This window comes from Schistocerca cancellata, chromosome 3 (genome assembly GCF_023864275.1).
Source record: "Schistocerca cancellata isolate TAMUIC-IGC-003103 chromosome 3, iqSchCanc2.1, whole genome shotgun sequence".
Lineage (NCBI taxonomy): Eukaryota > Metazoa > Arthropoda > Insecta > Orthoptera > Acrididae > Schistocerca > Schistocerca cancellata.
In genome coordinates, this window is record NC_064628.1 from 940,378,704 (window position 1) to 940,401,541 (window position 22,838).

General features: G+C 40.7%; 1 protein-coding gene across 1 annotated transcript in view; it reads left to right on the forward strand.

Annotated features, from left to right (window-relative positions):
* The window catches only part of LOC126176011 (E3 ubiquitin-protein ligase ZNRF2-like), a 146,552-nt gene extending 128,106 nt beyond the window's left edge, over window positions 1-18,446 (forward strand). Inside the window, exons 3-4 of the mRNA XM_049923129.1 lie at window positions 13,414-13,519; window positions 16,527-18,446. Coding sequence (XP_049779086.1) covers window positions 13,414-13,519; window positions 16,527-16,584 — 164 coding nt within the window. The 3' untranslated portion in view covers window positions 16,585-18,446. The remainder of the gene's footprint in view (window positions 1-13,413; window positions 13,520-16,526) is intronic.
* The last annotated feature ends 4,392 nt before the right edge of the window (window positions 18,447-22,838 follow it).

Genomic DNA, 22,838 nt, shown 5'->3' on the forward strand with positions numbered 1-22,838 from the left:
GATGACTTCATCCTCCAATGGAATTACAGTGGTTTTTTCCACCGCCTAGCTGAGCTATGGCATCTGTTAAGCTTTACACCTGCTTTCTGCATTACCCTCCAGGAAACGTATTTCGCAATAATGCGGACCTCTGCCCTCCATGGCCATAAGGGATATTACAGGAACCGTAGCGACTATAATCGAGTGTCAGGTGGAGTTTGCGTTTATGTCCTAAGCTCAGTCGATAGTGACACTGTGCCCCTTCAAACCCCTCTTGAAGCTGTAGCTGTCAGAATAAGGACGACGCAGGAAATAACTGTCTGCAATGTATATCTTCCTCCAGATGGTGCAGTATCCCAGAATGTATTAACAGCACTGAATGACCAATTCCCTAAACCTTTCTTACTTTTGGGAGATATTAACGGCCATAACCCCTAGTGGGGTGGCACCGTTCTTACTGGCCGAGGCAGAGATGTCGAACTTTACTGTCTCGAGCCTCAGGCGCATAGACGTCTACCCAGGCGGGCTTTAAACAAGGCAGACTGGGAAACTTTCACCTCTGCTGTCACCGCTGAATCTCCCCCAAACGGTAACATCGATGTGATGGTTGAGCAGGTGACTACAACAATCGTTTCTGTGGCAGAAAACACGGTCCCTCGCTCTTTAGGGTGCCCCTGGCGAAAGGCAGTTCCTTTGGTGGTCGCCGCAAGTCGCTGAAGCAATCAAGGAGCGTCGGCGAGCTCTACAGGGGCATAAGCGGCACCCTTCCGTGGAGCACCTCATAGCCTTTAAACGGCTCCGTGCCCGCGTTCGCGAACTTATCAAACGACGGAAGCAGGAGTGTTGGGGGAGATATGTCTCGACCATTGGGTGCCATACGTCACCTTCCCAATTCTTGACAAAGACCAAAGGTGTTTTCGGGTATTAGACCCCATCAGGTGTTCCCGGTGTTAACATAAATGGCGTGTTATCTACCGACGCAAACGCTATTGCCTAGCACTTTACTGAACACAATTCTCGAGCCTCTGCGTCGGAGGATTACCCCCTCCCCCCCTCCCCGGCCTTTCGCACTCTCAAATGACTGCTGAAAGGGAAAGTCCTGTTGTTCACTACACGCCACCACAGGGGACCCTATAACGCCCCATTTACAGAGTGGGAGCTCCTCAGTGCCCTTGCACATTGCCCTGACACAGCTCCTGGGCCAGATCGGATCCGCAGTCAGATGATTAAACATCTCTCATCTGACTACAAGCGCCATCTCCTCGTCATCTTCAACCGGATCTGGTACGATGGTGTCTTACCATCGCAGTGGCGGGAGAACACCATCATTGCAGTGCTCAAACCCAGTAAGAACCCGCTTGATGTGGATAGCTATCGGCCCGTCAGCCTCACCAACGTTCTTTGTAAGGTGCTGTGAAGTATGGTGTGTCGGCAGTTGGGTTGGGTCCTGGGGTCACGCGGCTTACTGGCTCCATGTCAGCGCGGCTTCCTCCAGGGTCGCTCTACCACTGATAATCTTGTCCCACTCGAGTCTGCCATCCGAACAGCCTTTTCCAGACGCCAGCTGCTATCTTTTTGATTTACGAAAAAGAGGATGATACGACCTGGCGACGTCATATCCTTGCCACATTATGCAAGTGGGTGTCCAAGGCTCGCTCCCAATTTTCATCCAAAATTTCGCTTCATACTTTCTGTGTCCAAGTCGGTGCCTCCCATAGTTGCCCCCATGTCCAGGAGAATGTTGTCCCGCAGGGCTCTGTATTGAGTGTCTATTTTTAGTGGCCATTAATGGTCTAGTAGCAGCTGTACGGCCGTCCGTCTCACCTTCTCTGCATGCAGGCGACTTCCGCATTTCGTACTGTTCCACCAGTACTGGTTGCTGAGCGGCGCCTACAGGGAGCTATCCACAAGGCGGTTTCCAGTTTTCGGCCGCAAAGTCGTGTGTTATGCACTTCTGTCGGCGTCGTACCGTTCATCCAGAACCAGAACTTTACCTTAATGACGTCCCACGCACTGTAGTGGAGACATATCGATTCTTAGGACTGGTTTTCGACGTCCGATTGACTTGGCTTCCTCACCTTCGTCAACTTAAGCACCTCAGTGCCCCCCGCTGCTTGGGCAACACCAACTGGGGTGCAGATCGCTCCACTCTGTCCGCCGCTCGTGGTCTCGCGGTAGCGTTCTCGCTTCCCGAGCACGGGGTCCCGGGTTCGATTCCCGGCGGGGTCAGGGATTTTCACCTGCCTCGAGATGACTGGGTGTTTGTGTTGTCCTCATCATTTCATCATCATCCAGGAAAGTGGCGAAATTGGACTGAGCAAAGATTGGGTAATTGTACGGGCGCTGATAACCACGCAGTTGAGCGCCCCACAAACCAAACATCATCTCATCGCTCCACTCTGCTACAGCTCTACAGTGCCCTTGTTCAATCCCGCCTTGAACATTGGAGTTTGATTTACGGTTCGGCGGCGCTCTCAGCGTTACGTTCACTCGACCCAGTGCACCACTGTGGCGTTCGCCTAGCGACAGGAGTCTGGTGATCAGCGCCTTATGGAGGCGGGAGTCCCTCTATTGCAGGTTAGGCGTGCACAGCTGCTGGCCAGTTACGTTGCACACATTCATAGTTCTCCTGCGCATGCGAATCACCGTCTCCTTTTCCCACCCGCAGCGGTTGATCTCCTTCATCAGCGGCCCAGGTCAGGGCTTCAGTTGCACTTGGTGTCTGATCCTTTCTTTCCGAACTGGAGTCTTTGTCTTTATCACCTATACTTGAGGTCCATTGATGTACACCTCCATGATGTACACCTACGACGCGGTTTCGCCTGGACCTTTCACAAGGCCTTAAGGACTCAGTGAACCCCACAGCTCTCCGCTGCCACTTCCTCTTGGTACTTGACATGTACTGAGGCCACAAAGTGGTTTACACTGACAGGCCGATGGCTGATGGTCACGTCGGCTTCGCGTATGTCCATGGAGGACATACTGAACATTATTCCTTACCCGATGGCTGCAGTGTTTTCACTGCCAAGCAGGTGTCTATATCTCGTGCTCTTGAGCAGATCCGTTCATGCCGTGGGGAATCGTTTCTTCTGTGTACTGACTTCTTGAGCAGCCGACAAGCTACCGACCAGTGCTACCCTAGTCATCCTTTGGTAGCGACCATCCAGGAGTCCATCTATGCCTTGGAACGGTCCGGTCGTTCAGTGGTGTTTGTGTGGACCCCAGGTCACGTCTGAATCCCAGGCAACGAACTTGCCGGTAAGGCTGGTCAAACAGGCTATGCGGAAACCGATTGTGGAGATCGGCTTCTCTGCAACCGACCTGCGTTCAGTACTACGCCGCAAAGTTTTGCGGCTTCGGGAGACGAAGTGACATAACCTCAGCACGCAAAACAAGCTGCGTGCCATTAAGGAGACTACGAAAGTGTGGCAGTCCTCCATGCGGCCTCTGTGGTTCTCTTCCGGCTTGCGTTGGTGCGGCGCCCGGCTGACAGTGGCCCATACCTTGGTGAGCTGCCCTTCTTTGGCTGCCCCGCGACGCACTCTTCAGTTACCAGACTCGTTGCCATAAATATTAGCTGATTACGCCTCATCGGCTAATTCGGTTTTACGTTCTATACGTGACGGTGGTTTTTATTATTCTATAAAAGTTTTAGCGCATGTCCCTTGTCCCTTTGTGTTCTCCTCTAATGCTTTTATGGTGCATGTTTTAATGTGTCGCTGAATGACTGGCTTTTCCTTTTTATTCTAGTGTTCGGGCAGCCACCGTCATCTGCTCTTTTGTTTTTACCCTTTCTACCTGTTACTTGCTTCCCTCTCTTATTTTCGTGTTGTGTGCTGTCCTTAGGTTAGTTAGGTTTAAGTAGTTCTAAGTTCTAGGGGACTGATGACCATAGCTGTTAAGTCCCATAGTGCACAGAGCCATTTTTGTCTCTGTTGTTTTCTTTTCCTGTTTTGTACATAGTAGTGTTGGTTGCCCTTTTGTCGTTCTTCTGGTTCTTCCTTTCTCCTGTTATTGTGCTGTACGTCTCCTTTCTTTTCTTCTTTTCCTTGTGTAATTATTTTACTGGGAACAAGGGACCGATGACCTGGCAGTTCGCCCCCCCCCCCCTCCTCGCCCTCCCTCTTTTAAATGCAACCAAGCAGATACGTGAAGTAGCTCAGTCAGTAGTGTCCTAGACTATCATGCGACCGACATGGGTTCGATCGCACGTACCAGTCGGTACGGTTTTATTTTGTTTTATGAATTGTTTTAAAAATTATAACAACTATTAAATAAAGTTAAAGACCTAAAGTATTATCAGTTAAATCATAAATAATTTTATTTAGTTTATGAAATAGCTGTCACAGCTACTTAAAATGTGAATTATACTCATCAGTGTTTTCTTTTTAAAAAGTTGAATAATTTCAAATGCATTTTTAATGGAGGCAAATTAATTACCACAATCACAAAATTCAGGGTGGAGTTTCTATTATGTAAATTTTTTTACAATATCATGTTCGTTTGCTGATTTTGTATTTTATGTGCAAGCATCAGAATGATAATTGTCATAAAATAATTGAAAACGAAAAATATTTTTGCATCTTGTACGATTCATGAACGACGATAGTTTTACAGGAACAACGTTTTTTTTAAAAAGGTCTGTTGAAAAACATACTTCGTTGACATTCCTGAAACCTCCTCTTTCATCAGAAAGCGTGGAAGCAAATTGGTGATGACAGCTGACGATAGACTATTGATTGTATTTTTATATACAGTCTTCACGAGAATTTATTTCCATATTATGTTTAATAACATAAGCGCTATTTTGTACACACTTTGTCAGATTTTTTTACTTGTCTATAAAAATAGATGTCACATGGTAGAACAAGTGGAGTACATTTCGGAGGAATCGCTTTAATTGTACATGTTGGTGATTTCTCGTCATCCATAAAAGATATCGTCGTCAGGTTACCTTCCATCCGGAAAGCGGTTGCACTCGGCGACTGTGGGTGAAGGGACTTACATACTTTGAGCGAAAATAATAGTGCATTGAGAATGGCTAGCTTCTAGCTGAAATCTAGATCTGCATAATAAAATTTTAAAAGGACGACTGATTGCTGCAGTCTATAATTTAGTGCATCGTCGTATAATTCAGGCTTTGCGTGTTCACCTCAAGAGTGACAGAAACCGTTCTTGACACACATATGACTTCAAACATTGGTTGAGAAAGTCTGTATACAGTTCTGTCGTTACTTTGGAAGACGTTATTACAGCGTTTTTATAATTTGCTCATATTTATTTACTGTTTCTTGAACTCGGGAACAAAAGTTCCCGGTTACCTCTTGTAAGTAAACTCACACTTGAGGTAGGATGGTTCCAGACAGAGTGAGAGCATATTGAGCGGTATATGTATGCGTCACTTTATTCATGTCGTATCTTTTGACGAAAATAGTTTTTCTTCCTTTGAAGAGCCAGATTTCTGTTGTACATCGACTGATAGTGACAGCGTGGAAAGAAAAAACAACCGAAATCAAAGTCTTTTGTCAGAGAGCAAAATGAATTTTTAAATACCCCGAAAAAAATATCTGTCTGGTCAGTGTTGATAACAAAATCTTCGTTGAAATTCAGAGTCAATTTTGATGTCTGGGTTCGAAAAGTGTCTGCAGCAGCTAAGGTTTCTTCGATCGTCCCTGTTTCTTTTCTTAAAACAAATCTTGTCAGTTTTCGCTGACGAATTCCATGTTTATTTTTGAATCTATGAACCAGCTGTCAGAAGCTTTAAATTCAAAATCTGTAGACTGTTGTGCTGCTGCTAAAGCCAGCTGTTGTAAATTCCGTGTCTTGCTGACACGTCATTTGCTGACAATTCCATCGGGATTCAACAAAAAGATGGTATGTCCAGGAACTGATTGTCGCGTACTTACCAAATTGATTGCCTCCTTTTATTTATTTCTTCTGTCCATTGCGATAAATTATCCTTCTTTCTTAACCGGCTGCATCCTCTTTTTTGTAATGTTTGTAGTTTCCACGTGGGGTAAGCCTTTGGGATATTAACAACGCTGCTTTTGTAATCCAGAGAAACACGATGTACTTCTCTTGCTTTCTTTTCATCTGGTTGATATACATCCGATGAGCTGTGGTCTCCCTCCCCACTTTTCGAAAGGGTCACCTTCGCAGTTTTCATTTTCGTGAGCAAGTTCATCAGTCACAAGTATTTTTTCAGCCAACATGGCCATACTACCTCTGCAAATTTCTTTACCGATCGACACTGCTTCACGAGAAATTGCCGTTCAAGATTCCGATGCAATCAAATTATTTGCAGCAGGCAAGATTTCTTAATAAAAAACCACATCTTTTAACATCACCTTCGACACTTCACTGTATAATGAATCTGCAGCTTCCTATATTTTCACGATGTCTTCATTGACAGATACTTTTAATTCACAATATTGTAAACATTTTGGTAATATTTTACAGTACAGGACGCTCCATCTCTGCGAAAGCCAGGAATGAACTGGCACTGTAGCAGGTAAGACCCATTTCTCGATTAGTTCCGTGCAGATCTTATACTTCCTGACCGTCCACCTGTTTCTACACTCATGCTCATAAATTAAGGATAATTGCAGAACGTGGTGCCACACAACGTGGCACTACACAAAACTTGCGCTAATAGCATAAGCACATGGGGAACACACCCGACACAGATCTGTAAGTCCACGTGGTTATAAGTTGAGAACACCGTCCCGAAACACATGTGGTACAAAACGCCACTGTACCCCGACATCAATATGGGATATGATCACCATGCACACGTACACAGGCCGCACAACGGGTTGGCATACTCTGGATCAGGTGGTCGAGCAGCTGCTGGTGTATAGCCTCCCATTCTTGCACCAGTGCCTGCCGGAGCTCCTGAAGTGTCTTGGGGTTTGAAGACGTGCAGCGATACGTCGACCGAGACGTGCTCGAGGGGGTTTAGGTTTGGAGAGAACAAGCAGGCCACTCCATTCGCCTGACATTTTGTGTTTCAAGGTACTCCTCCGCGATGGCAGCTCGGTGGGGCTGTGCGTTGTCATCCATCAGGAGGAAAGTGGGAGCCACTGCATCCCTGAAAAGGCGGACATACTGGTGCAAAATGACGTCCCGATACACCTCACCTGTTACAGCTCATCTGTCAAAGACATGCAGGGGTGTACGTGCACCAATCATAATCCCATCCCACACCATCAAACCACAACCTCCATACAGGTTCCTTTCTAAGACATTAAGAGGTTGGTATCTGGTTCCTGGTTCACGCCAGATGAAACCTGGCGAGAATCACTGTTCAAACTATACCTGGACTCATCCGTGAACATAACCTGGGACCGCTGTTCCAATGACCATGTACTGTGTTCTTGACACCAGGCTTTACGGGCTCTCCTGTGACCAGGGGTCAGTGGAATGCACCTTGCAGATCTCCAGGGGAATAAACCATGTCTGTTCAGTCGCCTGTAGATTGTGTGTCTGGAGACAACTGTTCCAGTGGCTGCGGTAAGGTCCCGAGCAAGGCTACCTGCAGTACTCCGTGGCCGTCTGCGGGCACTGATGGTGAGATATCGGTCTTCTTGTGGTGTTGTACACCGTGGACGTCCCGTACTGTAGCACCTGGACACGTTTCCTGTCTGCTGGAATCGTTGCCATAATCTTGAGATCACACTATGTGGCACACGACCTGCTGTGTTTGACCAGCCTCCAGTCGCCGTAGTATTCTACCCCTCATAACGTCATCAATATGTGTGCTTTGAGCCATTTCCAATACACAGTCACCATTAGCACGTCTGAAAACATGTGCACACTTAACTCGCTGCACCGTACTCTGACATGCACCAACACACCTCTGCGTATGTGGACTGCTGCCAGCGCCACCGTGCGACGAACGCAGGTCAAATGCACCGCACGGTCGTACCCCGAGGTGATTAAAACCTCCAAACCACCCACCAGAGCGTCGTTTCACCATGTATCAGCATTATCCTTAATTTCTGAGCATGGGTGTATATACAATAGGGCATCAGCTATACACCGGTTCCTCGAATTTACAACCAATATTTATAACCTTTCCACAGTTTATAATATCGTCCAATTTTGTAGCGCTAATGACAATAATTAACGCTTTAATTTACCTCCATCAAAATGCATTGGAAGTAATTCAACTTTTTTTAAAGAAGTATTGACGATTGTAATTCACATTTTAAGTAGCCTTTGACAGCCATTTCATAAACAAAATAAAATTGTTTATGATTTACTTGATAATACTTTAGGTCATTAACTTTATTTAAAAATTATCATTCTTGAAATACTTAAGAAAACAAAAAAAATCGAACCTGCAGCTAGAATCGAACATTTTTTTAGCCGTATATATATATTTTAAATTTATTAACAACGATAAATTCTTAACATTTCAATGTATCAATGTTGTCAAAGTTGGTAAATATTGCTGTTATTTTTATGGTTTTTTTCGTTTGTACATTCCGTTTCGGTTTGGTTTCCCCTATTGGTCTTCCTCAAATCCGTTTACCATGGCCATTTGTCGTCTTTATGTAGATAAATCATAGCAGGACAAGCATAATAAACGTATATCTAAGTTCAACACACCAATGATTGTTGAGTTCAGCTTTTTGCGTGTGTGATGCACTTTATGATGCCACAGACACTTTGTGTATGCTGGTCTAATTTTCTTTCCTTAATCAGCATTGGCAAAGTATGAGAGAAAACATTAGCATGACGGGTGGAACAGAAGTGGAAGAAATTTGCGTACAATACAACAAAAAGATAAATTGAAAAGCGATGTCATGCTATATAAGAGTCATGAGGAGAATGAGAGTATACATTATATAAAACTAGTAAAGCATATAACAAAAGGAAACCATTCAAAATGTGCGTGTAATAGGCGCTTGTCACTGAGTAAAGCATATTGCCTAGCACAATGTAGTACGTACAGTCGAGTACGGCTGGATGGTAAGCAACACTGCACGGCAGGATGGAAAGTTTGCTTTTTTAACACACACACACACACACACACACACACACACACACACACACACATTTAGAAAACACTGGTAATATTTTTGGAAGCTCTTTGGACTATGATTTGAAATTACGGACATGACAGATGTTACAGAGGGAGAACACTTCGTAAACACTAATTTCACTTAAACGCACTTCACACTGTTATATTTGATCGAGGTAGGCTATTTGGAGCGTGAGGAGATACCCTTTTTTCTGTTGCACTTTTTCACTTTCACTGCGCACTTTCTCTGGATAGGTGGCGGCGGTGGTGGTCACAGGCTGGGGAGGACTCTGCCGATTGCTGTCTGTAGTGGAATCTGGAGGAAGTTCTTGAAGTTGTCTGTGCTGCTGGGCCCTCGTGTTCTCGCCGCAGAGGTCCACGAGGGAGACCAGGTGGCCAGTCCGCTTCCTCGCTGCGAAGGCGAGCAACCAGAGGGTCGACAGCCTCTTGGGTCGTGGAAATGGGTTGGTCTCTGGGGCAGTGATAACTTCCACTGTGACACTCCTCAGCGCTGTTCCGATGATATGAGCTATCATTTGCTGGCATGCTTTCCATATTTCGGTGGCATTTCCGCAGGTGAAACGGTGCTCGATGGTGTCTGTCAAGGCGCATACGTCACACTTATCAGTTGCGACGAGTTTTATCTCCGCCAGTCTTTGATTGGTTAGCACCGTTGTGTTTACTCTTTTGTTCCATGTCCACTTGGCATCTTTTCGTAACACGTTTTGGGGGATTTTCTTCCGTATTTGGTTCCAGATGCCCTGTGGAAATTTGTTCTCCGTTTTGTTTCTCGCTGGCTTCCCACACAGGGCCGGATCGGCCGTATGACATTCTAACACGCTACTGGCTGAGCCGTTTCACCTGTGTGCTGGAACGCTACGTCTAACGTTATTTGAGGTGCGCTTAAAATTTTAGAGCTCCTTTTCTCGGAATTTTCTGGATAGTGCACTTTAAGACTTCTACGAGTGCACAAGCTTAAGGTATACTACGAACCGGCCAAGTCTCATTCCGAGCTGAATTTCCGAGACCAGAAGCTCTCCTTGTAATCTCGATTTACAGCGGACAGAAATACAAAATGTTGATGAGCAAACATTTCCTACGAAACTCTCATAACAAATTTGTATAAATTATAATATAAATCTTCACGTTGTGTATGTTCAGACACTCGTATACTGTCGAATCGACACTAAAATCGAAACCTAACCTGACAGCAACAAGCCACCGAAATACGCAGGTGCACTGTTCCAGAGTTGCGCCTGTGGGCTCATCACCCATCGCTGCCAGAGCTACTGTGGCGCGCTGTCGGCTGAGAAGGCCGTTTGTTGGCCTGTTACGGAGGATCGGGATATGCAGAATGTGGACGTTGAACGGCCGAAGATGGTCGATTGTAACATATTTTAGAGGATATGTTTGGTATATTAAACTAAAAGATTACATGCAAAGACAGCAAATGAGTGTAGAGTTTGGGAGTTGTGCAACACTGCAACAATATCGCACACAGCTCCAGCTATTACTTCATATGCTTGATTCAGTTTAATTACCTGCTCGCATTCCTCATTCCATCTAGCGTGTTTCCACCTTTTCTGCTGTAGGTTTTTTTAGCGTTATCGGATTGAAGCTTCTGCAGTATACAATTAAGTTCGGCCGTCAAACGTTTGAGCGGAGCGAAAACAAGACTTCTCGTAAATTACACAGTGGGTTTTGATCCTAATTCTCATATCCAGAGGAAGAGTGAAAAATGGACGAGACGATGTAGGTAATTCAGAAAAGATTAACAAGTGATCCGAGAAAAAATTGTAATATTTCAGGAACAGCTGCTGCTAGGTATCAAAATGAAGTGTCAAAAAGTCCTTCATTTCAAGGTGTAGTTATTTTGCGCATTAAAGGTTTCATTGGTGTGAAATTTTAACTGTCAAATGGGTTTCCTTTGAACAAGTGCATACAGGACATTTCGAGACGAGAAGACATAGGAAAGCAAATGACATGTCAATAATACGATATTTTCCTGAGCAAAACTTGAAAAAAAAATGATCAAATGTTTTGTGGAATGATTTGTCAATGAAATAGATTGGAGAAATATTTACGCGCCTTTGAATGATGGACCCTTTATTGTATGATTTTATGATAGTGGAACAAACACTGGTAGCCGTTGCTTCTGTAAAATATCTGGCACTATGCGTGCGGAACGATTTGAAGTGGAATGATCATATAAAATTAATTGTCGGTAAGGCGGGTACCACGTTGAGATTCATTGGGAGAGCCCTTAGAAAATGTAGTCCATTAACAAAGGAGGTGGCTTACAAAACACTCGTTCGACCTATACTTGAGTATTGCTCATCAGTGTGGGATCCGTACCAGGTCGGGTTGACGGAGGAGATAGAGAAGATCCAAAGAAGCGCAGCGCGTTTCGTCACAGGGTTATTTGGTAAGCGTGATAGCGTTACGGAGATGTTTAGCAAACTCAAGTGGCAGACTCTGCAAGAGAGGCGCTCTGCATCGCGGTGTAGCTTGCTGTCCAGGTTTGGAGAGGGTGCGTTTCTTGATGAGGTATCGAATATATTGCTTCCCCCTACTTATACCTCCCGAGGAGATCACGAATGTAAAATAAGAGAGATTCGGGCGCGCACGGAGGCTTTCCGGCAGTCGTTCTTCCCGCGAACCGTACGCGACTGGAACAGGAAAGGGAGGTAATGACAGTGGCACATAAAGTGCCCTCCGCCACACGCCATTGGGTGGCTTGTCAAGTATAAATGTAGATGTAGATGTAGATGCTTGCAATGAAATATAGAAAATGAGTTACGTCAAGTGTTTCTGTACTCAGCATTTATTTACTGTCAGACACATTACTTCACTAAACGTTTGACTATTCTTGTATTCAACTTAGTCCATTTTTCTGCACTTTTGTTTTCCAGTATTTCTTGCCGGTACAGTTACTTAACTGTTCGTTAAAGTCAACCAGTCATGTATTGACCTGAATCTGCATGTTTTTTTCCCATCTCTAGCATCGTTTCTACTACCTTCATTGACAAAAATGTGAGCGTTTATTGATTTGCACACTTTACGGTGATGATTATTAATCTGCTATTTAAGGGATTCATATTTATTGCTGACTTTAGTATGTTCTTGTTAATGGCGAAGGCAACTCCGAGGCACGTTTTAAGAGAGCGAAAGAGAGAGGGGGGGGGGGGGGGGAGGGTGGAAGGGGGCGAGAGTGGCAAGAGGGGGGATAGAGATGGGGTGAAAGCCTGTAGTTGCCAAAATTAATCCCATATGTGTGTGGAATTATTGTTCCCTAATTTGTGTAATTTTTGTGCTTGGAAAAGCGAATTTATGTTTACTGTTCCAAAAGAGCTTTGAGTTTTGGTCAGTCACACAAGGAAACACTTCACGGCATTCGCTTCAGAACTGCTACAAATTCATTGGGCAATAGGCCACACCGCTTGAACTGTCAACACATCTGGGACTGCTAAGAGTATCCTATGACTTCCACATCGCTGGTAACGGGTTATACACAATGCTGGTGACTACTATGAAGATCAGTAAAACTTTGAAACACGTATCTATCTTGTACGAGCTATAAATAAATAGTTGCCACTATTAAAGTTCCAACCCTCATATTAGTCATCATTAGTATCAAATTACAATGACTCTCCAGCCATGACAGCACCTATACTACTCTTTGACAGGAAATTGGTCCTACAGGAGCTAGATGTGCATTATCTTGAGAACACTGTATGAAACTGTCATCAAATTTTGTATGATGTCCATCATTTTTGTAGAATGTTAATTGGCAGAGATGGGCAGGGAATGAGTACCAATTTGTACCTTTGGTGCAATTTCCCAATGTGTCAATAGAACCAAACACCACTGAGCAATTTACGTCAGAAAATAAGTATCGAAACTCTGTCACATTGCCTAAATTGGCTGCATTCTTGCAAAAAATTTTTTGTTTTGTTGCAGTTTTCTTGTAAAGGTTTTGTATTTACCAAGTCCAATAGCTTTGAATGTTCAACATGGAACTGAAGCATTAATTGAGACACACAGTTGTGCAGCATCTGTCTGTAGTGCAGGTCTTCAGTTCAGTTACAGTTCCTTCATCTTCCATTTCTACTAAACAGTAATGACAGCTAATTTTATGATTTTGTAATATTTTATATTACCATTTTCTGGCATAATATTCCTCCTTTATTACAGAAAACTGTAATACATACAACAGTAGATAGTTCAGTTAAGCCATCTATTTAAATTAATATTCGCTCAAGAGAATTCAAGAAAAAGAAAGCTTATGTCATTTCTTAAAATAACAGTAATTTTCACATACTGAAACACTTTCCTTTTGCTTTTGTTTTAACCATAATTTTTTTACTAAAAACTATTGACAATTTTGTTTAACTGTGTTTTTGCAGAAGATGTTCTGGCAGATGACAAAGGAGAATGTGTCATATGCCTGGAGGATCTACAGCAAGGAGATATCATTGCTAGACTGCCTTGTCTCTGTATATATCACAAAAGGCAAGTAAATTTTCTCACAAATGTACAGCTTTTTGATTATGATTTGATAAGACTTCATAAGGCATAGTTAAATAGAAGATATATGCTGAAATTCAGTTTCTGAAAAAAAGGTAAAATAATTACTTGGTTAGGTATGATAGGTTACAGAATGGCCAGTTACTTGTCTGTGAGATGTATTCTCAAACAATTAACATACTGTTTCGAAAGATTTCTTGATGCCATCAGCTGCCATTCTCCTTATTATATGTACAATTGTACAATTTTGGCATTAGGCCATTTTCAAGTATCTAAAATGGAAGTATCATATATTGGATACATTAGTGACACTTGTGATTTTGATGTAGGAACAAGTCATATCTGTAAATATAGTAGGTGCATTATAACTTACTTTATGGATGATTTTTAGTAGTGAATTATTTCATGTACGTCATTGCTCTTATAACACCATGTTATGCTCATAAAATAAATCCGAGACATTCATGCTATTTTAGGAGCATGTTACTCATTGAAAATTACAGAATTAACATAATATTCATCTTTCTAAGTAACATGATGTAGACCACTCTTATGGCTCTGATATGTCATCCTGTAAGGCATCTGTAAAAACATATTGAGCCCTACAAAATTCCAGCTTACTGTTGTACACCTTTCTCTGTAGCGATATTGCAAATGCACTCTAGCATCGTGGTGGTGAACTTAAGTTTGTCATTTCCAGTTTTGATGGTAAATGAAATTTTTGTGATCAATGTTTTTTTGGGGGTGGGGGGAGAGATGGTGAGATGCATCTGCTAATCACTCTCTGTGTGCCAACATCCCAGTTATTTTGTAAACCTCTTTGCAGTGTCTTATTGAATAAGGGCATTAGTGATTGATCCATCCAGTGGGTCCATAAGTCCAGCAGTCCACATGTTGCTATTTAGATGGAATAACTATGTGTTGCCACAAGATCTTACCATCTATCTTACTTGTATTCTACAATTATTAGCAAAAACACAAGTATTGCACTTCATTGCATAAGCAACTGTTACTAGTAACGTTGCTTTCAGTTGTCTTTTAATACACAAGCTAGCATCTGTAACTCTGATGCTGTTGCATTAAATGATTCAGGTTGTTTTCCTCTAAAGGGAAGCATTATGGACAGGAGTTCAAGTCTTGATCTGGCACACAGTCGTAATCTGCCAGGAAGTTTCATATCGGTGCACACACTGCTGCAGAGTGGAAATCTCGAACATCCCACAAGCTGCTGTCTAAGCCATGTATCTACTAAATCCTTTCTTTCAAAAGTGCTAGCGCTGCAGGTTTCGCAGAATGACTTATGTGAAGTTTGGATGGTAGGAGATGAGGCACTGGCAGAAGGAAAGCTGTGAGGTTGGGTCATGAGTTGTGCGTGGGTAGCTGAGTCGCCAGTGCACTTGCCTGTGAAAGGCAAAGGTCCTGAGTTCGAGTCTCAGTCCAGCATGCGGTTTTAATCTGCCAGGAAGTTTCAGTGTTGAAATTTTTTTATTAAACATGATTATAGCGCCTTGCCATCAGCAAAGAACTATTACAGCTTCTTCTATATTTGATGGCATGTTGTTTATATATTCTAAGAACGACCACTCGACACCAGTTTCTGTGATACACCTACAGTGATTGTTCCCCTCTATGAAGATACTTTTTGTATACACTCTCTGGGTTTGTTATCTACTTAGACGTAATAAAAATTGATTACCAACAAGATCTTGAATACCATAATATTACACTTTCTGTTGGAGAAAATGGTGACCTCACAATTGCATGCTTCTGGCATGTCGCAGTGGGGGAAAAAAGTCAGTATTTCTAATTTAAATTTTGTATAATCTGATTTGTGGACCATAAAATGGCATCTTCTGTGGAGAGATGCTTTTAAAACTTAAATTGAAACTGACTTAATATTTTACTTTGAGGTAGGTGTGTTATTGTTCTTGCGTACGTAACTTTTTCTTCTAAAGTGGTCTGACAGTGCCACATTACAGCCTGTCAGGAAGTATACCCTGTGATAATGGTGTATTACATATGTAACTGAGTTCCTGATATATATCTGAAGAATGGGGTTTTAGCAATTTATTTTATTTATTATCAGCTCTGCGAGGATTGTTACTATTGAGTAAGTGAATTACATTCTTAATGTCTTTGGTACAGCATGCAGTAATTATGGTTTTGCTGCATGTATTGCTTCATGCATATGTTGTATTGTATTATTCCTTGAACTGTCACACCAGCTTTTTGAACTATTTCAGTGATGGGGTTATTATTGTTTGGTACCAGATTATTGTATAATGCCATTTGGTTGTTATCTTTAAAAACAAAATCTCCACATTCTTCAGTTTATTTATTGATTTATATCTTTACTATTCCTCATTCAGAATTAATTTTATCATCTCAGCTATTATTTTCATACACTATATAAGTCTCGGATTTTATTCTTTAATCACTTTTAACAATAAAGCAAAGTATATCTTCCTACCTCTTCAATTGCCCTAACCCTTTCATATAATTTCCTACTCATTACACATGATGTATTGATTCCTTTTATAATCATTGGCTTTTAGTAGGTGCTATTAGTGCCATACTTGCCCCGCCCCTTTTTTTTGTGTGAGTGAGTAATGGGGGGAGGGCAGCCGTTAAAAATTAATAGAGTAGATGACACTCAGTGACACACAAAAAGTAAAATATTCCTTCAGTTTTTTCATATTTCTTCGTTTACATTGTGAGGTGATTCCATAATGAAGAATGGTGTTTGTGGGGATGGGGATATTAAGATCAAACAATGTTGTAAAGTGTGGGAAAGGGTCCTTTTCATTTCATCTGTGTAACTGAATGTAATATCTTTTTAGTAATCATTTTCCAGTGCCTTTGCTAAGTGTTTGATTTTAAATGAGTGTTACAGTGTAGTGCCAAGCTAAAGGTTGTTTCATTTCTTATTATTTGTAGCTGAAAATTGAAGTTACTTGTGGATCTATATCTATTGGAAATTTTTTTGTTACAGCTGCATTGACAGGTGGTTTGAAGTGAACCGTTCGTGTCCAGAACACCCTGGTGATTAGCCTCTGTCAGCCGCCTCTTCCCGAACTGTTGAGGTATTACCTCATGGTGAAGTGATTGTTTTAAAACTGTTACATACATTCAAATAGGAATTACAGTTTTCACACCGTAACAAATGCAGTAACATTGGGAGGATAGTTAGGCAGTTTGAAAAATATAGTTGTTGAGTTTGTGATCTGGATTCACATTTTTAGAATCCTGCCCTCTGTATCTGTTTTAATTATCTACCCAAATAAGAACAACAGAGAGAGAGAGAGAGAGAGAGAGAGAGAGAGAGAGAGAGAGAGAGATGGTTTTGTGAGGGGGATGGATGACTCATATTGTGATGTGTTGAAAGATTTTTTTAGGGAAAGAGAAGCTACTGTGCTTTGCCAGCATTCTTGTCAGTTACTAACAACAGTTAAGAGAGGTTGTTTGAAACCTCACTGAAATAGAATGGGAAAGGGCAAGAATTTAATTACGTGTTCTGTTCATGAATATTGCTTCATATTTTATATATATATTTCTCAGACAGAACACATTGCTTGCTTTGCCTTTTTTGGTATAACATACAGTTTTAAGGCATTGTACCATATTTACTGTGACATATTAGACATATGTTTGAGTATTTGATTAACATAACTGTATTTACATGCTGAAACGAAAGCCGAATGTTTAGTCCTTCGAGTTCTTGTGTTTAACATCACTCACTGCAACGACCACTTGTCTTTGCTGTAAGAGCGTATAATACTTGTAATATGTTTTGAAGTATAATTGAAAAGACTTAGACTAAGGATTACGGGCACATACAAGTAACTGTGTTAGAAGCAGGGAACTCCCTAAAAGTCTGGTAGGCTTTAATATTTTTGATACTTTCATAAAAAAACTATATAGAGCAAACATGCTACTCAGGAGTATTTTTGAGTGACAGCTTAAGTAATTTATTGTTGTGAATGGAAATAAGTGAAACCAAAGATGTTGATTAAACAGTGCTAAAGTTTAAAACTGTTTGCATCCAAAATTTTTATTGCTTAGAAACTTTTTAAAAAAATATTAGATTTGTAAATCCTTACTTTTTATTAATGAGTGTGGAAATTGTATTCGTAAGCAGTTTCTAACAGTTGGTTTAACCCTATAAACACACACTGTTTTGATGATGCTTAAGTCAAATTGTACTGTTGCTAGAAAGTTTTATCAGTTTGCTGCAAGCTTACAGTGGGAGTGACTATAAGAGTACCTTACAACATGTTGTGCCATTTCTTTCAATTTTGTTCCTATCGTATATAATTATTGAAATCAGCTACAGTGTAACAAAAATCCTGAAATTATCTTAGCAGTTTAATTTTTATGTGAAAATTATATGATTGTTGCTAGCTTATAAGTGCTATTTGCTTTTACGATTTAAGTTCTAAACAATGTTGAATATGTGTGCTATGGGAAATTGTTTTATGGTTTTTATGACATTGTGATAGTAAGATAAAGATGCATTGTGGAACAAACTCCAGTAAAACATGACAACATTGTGATTAATTCTTACAGCTGAAACACTGAAGTGGTTTAAGAATGATTTATTTAAAAAAAGTGAATCTGAAGAGAGACAGCAGTCAGTGCTTTTCACATGCTAAGTGAAGAGTGAGAAGAGGTGGTAATAAAATCTAACTGTGATTCCATTATAAAGGCTTGATTTTACCAGGCTGCACTGTGCTGCCACTATTTCGGAAAGATGCCTTGGTGCTACACTTGAAGGTGTAAAACTCAAATTTGTGTGGAAATATATTCCTTGTGATGCAGTAATTAGACATGTAAATAACCAATATTATGATGATGAAACTTCTGTATTGTTATTTTAGCCAAAATCAATTATAATATACAACAACATCCTGTGTGTTTGTGTATATTTTTCCAGTCAAATCCTGTAAACACTGGAATCAAAACCTTGTATACATTGATAACAGTTTGGTGCTTCTCAAAAGCAACAACTCATTAAAGTCTAAAACTGAACCTTTTTTCAGCTTGTCCATTGTGAGCCATTTTCGAGTGATCCATGGTTTGTATATCATTACAAAAACTGAGACAATTCTTACAGATTGTTAAAGTAGTGCAATAGAAGGAAGGTAAGATTGATTGATTGTAAGATGGCAAATAATTGTGTGACTAGTTCAGTCAACTGACATTTATGTGTACTGCTAGATGTGTCATGCTTGATAATGCATGGCATTGGATGTGTGGGGAGTGACTTCTTGAGCTACTTTTTAATAAGAAACTGTGTTTCTGATTGAGCTATTTTTAGAAAGATTGACCATTTATTGGTTTCTTTCTTCATAAATGTGCTAAGTAATTTGGAAGATATTGGCTGAATAGGCAAATGAAGAGAGACAACTGTTATTTGAAGAGAAAGGAGGTGTCATTAAATTATGTTTTGAACTTATTCCGTTTTGTTAAAGAGCTGCAGTTAGCTCTGTTATCAGCTATAAACCACTGTCAGAATTTATGCACTGAAATCATAAGAGGTGTAGTGTTTTCTCAGATGGCTTACTCACTCTCTCCTACTAGACATTGTAAAATTTTCACACAAAGTGTTCATTACACCTCCTCAACATGTAGTTGTCCTGAATATGAACTACAATATTACACACACACACACACACACACACACACACACACACACACACACACACACACACACACACACACACACACACACACACGTTTCTGGTAGTGGCTAGGTCATTACTATGAGAAGTCTTCTGTCTGTGTGTAACACTCTCCCACAGTTGTTCTTACTTTGATGAGGTGGGAAAACAAACTTCATGTAATTGCTTAATTGTTCTTTTATTACTGCCAGATATGATTCATGTGTTTGTATTAAAGCAAGAAATGGTACAGGAAAGATGTTTAATAGCAGAAAATTGACAGGATTTTGAAGTTGCCTGTGTTTAAGTCAGTCCATAAGGGTTGTAAGTGTAGACTGTTCATTTTAGATAATCATATTTAAGAAAAAAATCATGAAACTACAAAAATACAGATATATTAGGCAGTAGTCGCATTCGGAGGTAACAGCTCTCAACACTTTTAATTAGAACATATAAAAACTGATGAAAGTTCCCCTAAATTGCAATGTCAACCTACACTTTAGCTGCAAAATTTTATGTCAGAAATTACAATTTAAATGCCAAGTGATAGTTTAATCTTTAGATTATTTAAGTTGTTTGGGATTAATTGATTCCCAATGGTCTGAATTAACTTACTGTGCCAAACATCATGTTGGTTACTACAAGCCAGTTAAAATATGGTACAGTCCATGTACAATCCTAAAAGAGGGATGGTAGGAGTGTGACAAGAAAATGTTGGATATGAGGCAATGATACTTAAAACATTGGTAAGTACACGTATTAAAGCACTATAAAAACTCTGATCATATATTATTTCTGCTCTTGTACCCTGTTCACTACGTATGATCAGAACTAGACATTAGCTGCATCTCTCATTCTTAATGATTCTCATTTATTTAGTAGAATCTTATGGTCAACAGTTGCAAAAGATATAGAAAGATCTGTAAATATGTCTTGTGTCACATTCATCTTTGTCAGGAGCATTAAGTATCATATTCTGTGAATTCTACTATTTATAATTCTGTACTTCTACTACTTTTGAAACCAAACTGTAATTCCCATAGTAGGTTGTATTTACTCAAGTTATTCATTAATCTGTTTTTTTATAATCAATTCTATTATTTTTTAGAACAATGACACCAGGGAATTGGGCTGGTATTTTCTGTCTTCTGCGTTACCTTCCTTTAGCATGTGCACGGCTCTTGCCTGTTTTAAATACTCTGGAAATCTCCCTGATATAAATGACTCATTTGTGGAGGGAGCTTGTATACTCTGTATACATTGCTTCCGCACACACCTTGGTACATTATCTCATCCTACTGACATTTGGTTTTTTAGGTTTTGTACAGTTTACTGACTTCATGCTCTGTTGTTGGTAGTAACTTCACTGTACTGTGCACATAATTACACTACTGTTTATAAAAGTTGCAACACAAAGAAGGAGATGCAGGATTACTACGAAATTTATTCCACGGTAAGGGATGTGACAATTTACAAATGATAAGAATTACAGAACAGTACATGCACTTCGACTGTGGAATTAAGCGTGGAATGAAGGCAGTGTATGCTACAGTCAAAGCCTCTAGATGTTTTAGCACATAATCAAAGAAGGCCTGGATATGTTGCTGTGGAACACACTGTACACAGGCTGTAATTGTTTCCCCAGTAGCACCGAATGAACAAGTTGCCGACAGGCCATATCTGAGACATGTTCGAAGAATGACATGTCAAGTGACAGTGCAGGCTGGAGAAGCAGTGGTACTTGTAATTCTTAAAAGAAAGCTTGTCCATTCCTTGCCACATGTGACCAGGTATTGTCCTGTTGAAATATGGAATGTGGAGCTGCCTGCAGGAGGGGCAGTGACTTGGTCTCAAAAACCTCCCTGATGTACTGATGTAGCTGTTGCTGTTCATATTACCATCAATATGTAGAAGGTGAGATCACTTGTTGTAGCCAGTGGTGCCCCAAAATGTCGCATTTGGCTTATGTCAATTATGCCTATCTACAGTGCAGTCTGTCTGATTTCGTTCACCACAGTAACATCTAATGAGTATGCAGCCATCACTGTAGGTTTAGTTGAAGTGGGACTCCTCTGAAAATACTACATTTAGCAACTCTGCATGCAACTGACATTCCCATAGTAGTCTGAAGCATTGGTGGTTTCTGGGCATTGGAAGTTGATGCAATGGCCACCAGTCCATCCCTCAGAAGATGGTGTCAGTCTGTTGACGCAAACTTATTTTACCTGTTGCAGTACTTCAACGTCATGCTAAAAATGTAGACAAAGCTATTGTGTCGGTTACGGTCACGTGGACAATATGTCGATCCTCTTGCTGTGTGGTCACTTTGTTAGGTCCAGTACTCGTTTATCGTTCCCTGGAGTCCAGCCTTCTTGCCCTTTTTGAACTCGCTCAAATGCTGATATTGTGCCCTTCGAGGTCAAGGAGGCACATTGAACACTTGGTTGTGTTTCCACTTTGCTTAACGTCCTTCACCGACTGAACACGTTGTAACACTGGTGTGTTAGCTCATACAAAAGAGGGTGCAGCTTGGCCTATGTGCACATTGTCTCTGTACAATTTTAATTATTTATTATTGTTCAACTATTCTACACATCCTCAGATTTTGGAGTGATTTCAGCCATTCATTCTCAGTGTTGTGATGGTTCTAATTTTCACTAACAGCTATGTATTTACAGGTGTCCCACCTGTTTTTGAGAATTTTTGGTGCAATTCCTCAGCAGTATTTGAAAATCACTCATTCAAATAGTTTGTTGGCTGATGTCGATTATTTATTGCTTTATCCTCATCTTTTATCAGTATGTTTTATGCCTTTGTTTTTCTTTCCCCTTTTCCTGTTTGCTGACTTCCAGGACTGCTTTGATTTTATTCTCTGTATTTTATATTACTTCATCATTAAATAAGTTTTTTTTGCAGCAGTCAGAAGCTTCCCATAAATCTTTTTGCATCCGATAGGAATTTAAGAATTCTGTCTTACTATAACTCTTTTTCATAAAGCTAAGATACTTAGAGGTTTGGGAGGACTTCCCAATACCTGTTATCCATTTGTTTTTGTTATACATTAATATTGATGTTAGGCACATTTAGAAATGCCTTTTCAAAGTTAATTTTAAATAATGTTTTAGAAGGTCTGAGGTAGTACTGTAGAGATTGGACTTGTGTAGATGAAGCGGGGCTCAAATCACTGGTTGGTGATTTAAGATTAGATTTTTCATGCCTCTTCTAAACTGCTTAAGGCAAATCTCAAAATGGTTTGTTAAAGACTTCATGACCAATTTACTTCCCCAATCTCACAGAATTAGTGCAGGTGATCAGTGTCTAATAACTTTATCATTCGAACCAGATCTTATTTCCTGCTTATTGGTTTTCATTAATTTATGCAGTAATGTAAACATTTAATTATCAGTATTTCTAGATGGTGTGCAATTTCAGTAGATGTGGAGTCCTGAAATTAATTCGTTACATATATGAATGAGAATGACTCTATTAACACCTTTGATGCATTTCTTTCTACAGCAGTAGTATACTATTTTCATGCCAGTGATTTAAGAGTAGATGCAGCAAGCTTAGTACCACATGATAGGTTTTTTATCTTTGTGATGACCAACAAGGATCACATAACTTAAATTCCTCCTCTTTCTTCA